The 5,812-nt window shown below is 53.2% G+C and overlaps 1 protein-coding gene across 1 annotated transcript in view; it reads left to right on the forward strand.

Moving 5' to 3' along the window:
- MTCH1 (mitochondrial carrier 1) overlaps positions 1-5,394 on the forward strand; it is a gene marked incomplete at both ends in the record, with an annotated part of 9,197 nt that extends 3,803 nt beyond the window's left edge. Inside the window, 6 exons of the mRNA XM_009876892.1 lie at positions 2,094-2,187; positions 2,519-2,566; positions 2,761-2,828; positions 3,546-3,621; positions 4,055-4,100; positions 5,364-5,394. Of these exons, the coding sequence (XP_009875194.1) occupies positions 2,094-2,187; positions 2,519-2,566; positions 2,761-2,828; positions 3,546-3,621; positions 4,055-4,100; positions 5,364-5,394 (363 nt within the window). The remainder of the gene's footprint in view (positions 1-2,093; positions 2,188-2,518; positions 2,567-2,760; positions 2,829-3,545; positions 3,622-4,054; positions 4,101-5,363) is intronic.
- Between the last annotated feature and the right edge of the window lie 418 nt (positions 5,395-5,812).

Genomic DNA, 5,812 nt, shown 5'->3' on the forward strand with positions numbered 1-5,812 from the left:
CAGGGTCTGCAGAGACTTCATCAATCAGGTGTCACCGCAGCTTCCTCGTGCAGCTCACAGCTCCTCTGCCGAGCTGTGCAGCCCAAGAGGAACCTGCATTTAATGGAGACATTCCCTGTGCGAGGGGCACGGCCGGAGCGGGCTGCCTGGCGGCTATTCCTCTCCTCCAGCTCCCAAGGAAATAATGCAAAAGGAGCTGCTGCGTTCCCTTCCTCCACGTAAAATAAACACCGTTGGTAGCCCCATTAACAGTTCACAGAAAAGGCTTTAACACAACCCAAAGTGTCTCGAGAGGGCTCAAGCTGGACGTGCTCTACAGCCCCGCTAGGAAATGACATCGCTGTGAGGGGAACACAGATTGCTTTGGTAGGACCAAACTGCTGCGTTTCCACTCTCAGCCCTGTGAATGCAACCCAGACATGTCCACTCCCTTAAAATCAGCGTGGTGCACTTACTTCTGGCCATATGACCCCTACGCAGTAACAGCAGCACGTGCTTGCTCTGGATGCGTGCCTGGCTAGAGATACAGGCTTTTGAGGGGATGGACTTCTCTCGCTTCCCTTTGTTTCTTCTGCAGCCTCCTACTGGTGAGGAAGGAGTTCTCTGGGCTCTGAAATTCAGAGATGGCTGGTCCCAGCTCCCCAGCACAGGAGTTTCTCTGTTGGGTTGTATCGCCATATGTCACAGGCTGCCTCGTCTGCCTGCTGCTGTTTTAACTGTTGATGACTTCTCTTCTGAAAACATGCCTGGTCCAGATCTCCTTAGATGTCTTGCCAGGCGTGAGAGTGGTAGCACAAAAGAAGTGGGATTTTTTTGGTCCCCTTCTGCAGCACCCTTACACCCCTCGTCTCCAGTTGTCCCATGAATTCAGTCTGTCGTTACTTTGGCGAAGGAGGAGCGAGAGGGATGGATCCTTGTTGCAAACGAAACAGATGGGTGAGGTTTTACTTCTGTGATTCCCGTGGCCGAGCCCTCTGTTTCTGGACTCCATTAAGCCCTTGTACCTGCAGCAGCTCAGGACTCTGCTTCAGACTTTTGAGTCAACACATTTTTTTAAGAAAGCCCGAACGCTAAATGCAAAGCAGACCCTCTCTTTGGGACTGGAGAGCTTTGATTTCTTTGTCCTGTCTGTTGCTCTTTTGCATCGCATCTTTTAAGCCAGCAGATGTTCTGCTGTGCCTAGCCTTGAGACCTGAGCTGCACCTCTGGAGCTGCTGGGGTTGTGACAATACACAGGTTGTCTCCAAGGAGTATAAACCCAAACACCAGGCGACCAAAGCAGGCTGGGTCAGAGCCTGCAGTCACTGCAACTTTAGTAAACTGGTCCCCAGCTCAAGGAGGCAGTGTCACGTTTGAGAAGAAACCGATGATTTGGGCTAATGTGCTTGAAGGTGGCTCTTTTCAGCCCAGTGAACACTTGTGGCTCTCAACAGGCTCATTTTCAGAACATTTGCTGGTGAAACAGGCAGGCTTCCAACACGTCTGGATCCTTTTGCAGTGGCACAACCGCACAGCCCAAGCGGGAGGCTCTGCGTTCGATGCCTGCACCGGTGTCAGTGTCCCCATGCTCCCAGGTGGCTGCAGGGACTGGGAAGATCAGAGGGGCTGGAGCAACGTCCCTGGTTAATCCTGCTTTGCAGTAGAGCGGGTTTTGCAGGAACAACCCCCCTCATTTTAATTCCTAACAGGAAAGAGAGTCCACAAAGAGATGAACTTCTTAATCTGCATCTGGAAGAGCATCGGCAAAACAATGAGCTTGGCAGAAACCCGCTTCATCTGTCCCACCTGGGTTCCTGAGCAGCAGTTGGTCGTGCAGGGATTTGGGGTAGAACAAAGGAGTTTGGCTCAGTTGTGCCTAAACAACAAATCCTAAATTCCCCAGCCGGAGCAGTGGGCTGCACTTGTAGGACCATGTTTGAAGGCTGAGAAAACTCTTCCCTGAAATCTCTCCTTCTCCCTTTCAATTCCTCCCAAAGTAAAAATGTATTTTGGGGGAATGGGGTTCCTCTGCGCTGGTGGAGGGAGGGCTGGGGACCTTGGAGGGTGGCAGTGGGACCCTTCTGCACCTCACAGCCCTCTCTTTGCCCCTGCAGCGGTTTGGTCCCTCACATCCTGGGGGATGTCATCTTCCTCTGGTGCTGCAACCTCTTGGCTCACTTCATCAACACCTACGCGGTGGACGATAACGTGAGTGGAAGTCCCCGATGGAGGGGTTAGGGGGCCTGTGCCAAGCACCTGCAGTTGGAAGGAGTTAATTTGGGCTAATTTAATACAGACAGAGCTTTGGATAAAGCCTTGTATAAGTGCTAACGACACAGTGACTGCTCAGGGCTGGATTTGAGCAGAGTTTAGGGGGTTGGGTTTGGTAGCAAACATCTTGCCTCATTCTCAGCTGGGGTGCAGCGTGGCTGGTGTTGCTTTCGGCCTTGCCCCACACCCATCACCTCCGGGGGATGTCACCCAGTGACAGCCTGGTGTCACCCCCCCCCTCCACAATCCCTTTGGTTTCTCTTTCCAGTTCAGCCAGGCATCGGTGATCCGGAGCTACACAAAATTCGTGATGGGGGTACGTAGGCGACTGCCATGTCACTTCTCTTCCTGCCGTCTGCGGGGTGAGAGCTCATGGTCTGAGGGCAAAGGTCAGGCTGTGCTTTATATCCAAATGGGAATGACTTTGCTAACATGCAAAAGCTGGAAATTGCCTTTTTTTTTTTTTTCTGACACAAAATTAGAAAGGCTACCAGTTTTCTGTGCTTTCAGATCGCTGTGAGCATGCTGACGTACCCATTCCTTCTCGTGGGAGATCTCATGGCAGTGAACAACTGCGGGTATGTCCGTCACACTGAGATCTGAGGCTTTCCCTTCCTTTCTTCCAGCCCCTTGTTGTCTGAATTCTCTGCTAACGATCGTAAAGCTTTCACGCAGAGCTGTAAACTATACGGCACCTCATGGATTTGACTTGTTTCCTGTCCCAGGTCGCTTATAATTTTAGATCAGAGGGCACAGGCAAGAGCAGCATAAAAGCTCAAGTGGAGAGAAACAGGGAGAGTCGTGGTGCTGTGGTCCAGTTTGAACTAGGCAAGAGGCAAAAGGGATCAAAGAGACTTTGCTGGCTTTGGGGAGCGGCATGAGGGAAAGCAAAGCCCTTAATGCGGTGCTGGGTGCAGGCAGGGGCAGGACTGAGCCTGCTTTCCCAATCCCACTGCTGCAAGGAGCCTTCTGCAGTCGTGCTGCTGGAAAGGGCGCTGGATCCAAGCTGCTGGTGCAGTGTTTTCTTGGTATCTGCTGGCTCTTGAAGATGTAGATACAGCACATAATCCAGGACTCTTAACGTGTCCACCTAATGCTGCTTGTTTGTATGCTTCAGGGGTGATTAAATTACATGATCTGTTGAATTGTAAATAACGAGCTGGTCACCTGGCCTTCAGCCCAGTGCGGACACTGTTTGTGTGTCCTCACTTACACTTACTGCTGCTCTTGAGTTACCTGTCTGGATAATGTGACACTTGTACAGACCGTCTCAGGTATTTCTTGTCGCCACGCAGGTTACGTGCCGGCCTCCCTCCCTACGCTCCCGCCTTTACATCCTGGATCCATTGCTGGAGGTATCTCAGTGCTCAGGTGAGGGAACGGGGCACAAGCAGGGCTTTGGGCTCCCTCTGCTCTTTCCTGAAGTCTCCAGCACTGCCCAGAAAACACCTGTGCCGCATCCTTGACGTGCTCTGTAGCCTGTTTCCATCCCTCCAGTTCCAGCACTGGTATCAGGCATGGCAGTACTGGTTTGCCTGTTACATGCCCCGGGCTTGCAGCCTGCAAACCTTTAGCTGGTGCACTGGACGCAGCAAAGCAAGGTGGCTCTGCCCCTCTCCGTCAGTCATCCCTGGGGGAACAGCCCAACTCCAGTGCTGAAACCCCACTTGCTGCTTCTCTGTAGCAACCTGGGGGTCTCGAACCTTGCAGCAGGCACAAGTCTGTCCCTACTAGATCAGCTGCAGTCCCTCAGCCGGGTCTCAGCACGGCTGCACTGACCCTGTGCTCGCTCTCTCCTCCTCAGGGGCAGCTCTTCCGCGGCTCCAGCCTGCTCTTCCGCAGAGCGCCCGTGCCAGCCGCCTTCGACTGACTCTTCAGGAGGCAAATGCGATGAACTTGGACTCCTCCAGAAACCCTAAGCTTGTTTTGATATGTGTATATTTTTTCTTTTCAATCCAAAGTCCACAGTGTCAGAAAGAGACATCTCCTCTCCAGCAAGGCCAGCAGCAAACGAGCTTCTGGAGATCTGGCTTCAGACTCCAGCTGGACCATCCTCATGGCTGTCTTGACCAGGATTTGTAGCAGTGAGAGCAGAAGGGTGTTATCTTGTCTCTTTGGTCCAGGCTGTAGCTCTGGAGTCACTGAGGAAGTCCAGGAAACCAGAAAATGCCCAGGTACTGAATGAGCCAGCCCAAAGATGCAGGGACAAGAGACTGCTTCATTCTGCCTGAGCTGAGAAGCAGCAAGAGATTGAGGTTGCTTTGCTGGGAAGGCTCTGCCAGGTGACCAGCCTTCCGCCTCATCTCTTCTAGAGAGGGCAGACGTGTGTGACAGGTAGCTCATCCTGAGGAAGATCAACCCTGTGACCCATAATTTAAGGTTTTGAGGGTACCTGAACACCAGGGAACACACCATCTCCCGTGGGTATGAAAGTACAGTATCAAATCACAAAAGGGAAGGAGAGTCCCTCTAGAGCCAGCAATCCCAAAGAGACAGGTACGGCCCGGCTCCAGCGCAGCGCTGGGACTCAGACACGGGGAGGGACACATGCCACAGGTGGTTATTGCTTTGGGAAGACTTTTTCCAGCAAGACAGGCTGCGTTTAGGGTGCATCCAACAGAGCCGTTGGGTATGAGCTGGGCTGCAGCCTGTACGTGTTTCCCAGGGGAGACAGGTCCTGGGTTGGTCCGGCCCACACTTGGGTGCGGCGTGTCGGTGCGCCAGCATCTCCCGGCCCGCGGCACCACGAGCCCCGCCGGGCTCCCACCAAACCCCAGCATCGTCGACAGAGCTGTGTGGCGTGGGGCTGCTGCGGGGCAGTGTCCTGCTTACAGCTGCACACCGAGGGGGTCGCCTCGCAGGGGGGCACTCGGTCTGTTGCCGTTTGGAATGAAGGAATAAACCTTGAGCTGGCCAAAGGCTTGGGAGGCCTTAGGGTTGAGGGCTCCTTGTGCTTAGGGGAGCACGGCTAGCTCTTGTGCAGCAGAAGAGGATTTATCCAGACAAATTTGGGGTTTTTTGCACGAGTCTGCGCTGTAGCAGCAGCCAGGCAGATTCCTCTGCTTTGGTTTCCCCACGGAGCAGTCTTTTGCACAGAAGCGTTGCTGCGCTCCCTGGGAAGAGGTTTGTGGGATCCTCAAGCAGGTTCCCATGTGCTACTGTAGCAGCAGCTGGGGTCACATCTCATCCCGGTCCTCTGGGGACTCCAGCCTGGCCTCACCCCGGGGTTTTCCTTCATCGGACGGGTTGGATCTTCCCAGTTGGGGCTCGCAGGACAGGGCTGGTACGCGCTGGGACCAGCAGTCCCCAGCCAGCTCCCTTCGGTGTTGTGAAGTCAATCCTTTCTGTCCTCCCTCCTGTACAGTTTATGTTACGGTAACAGAAGTTAAATAATGCATGACCCTGTTCCCTAACACCAGAGATTATTTTAAAGAGGATTTAACTATGCTCCAAAATACAGCTATGAAACAACTCCTGGGTGTTTCTTCCACAAAATGTTTGTTTTTTTTTTTTTTCTCCTGTGCAATGTTCTCCCTTAGGGAAGGTTTCAGTTTAAGACAGG

Source organism: Apaloderma vittatum, unplaced genomic scaffold (assembly GCF_000703405.1).
Source record: "Apaloderma vittatum isolate BGI_N311 unplaced genomic scaffold, ASM70340v1 scaffold27519, whole genome shotgun sequence".
NCBI classification, from domain to species: Eukaryota; Metazoa; Chordata; class Aves; order Trogoniformes; family Trogonidae; genus Apaloderma; species Apaloderma vittatum.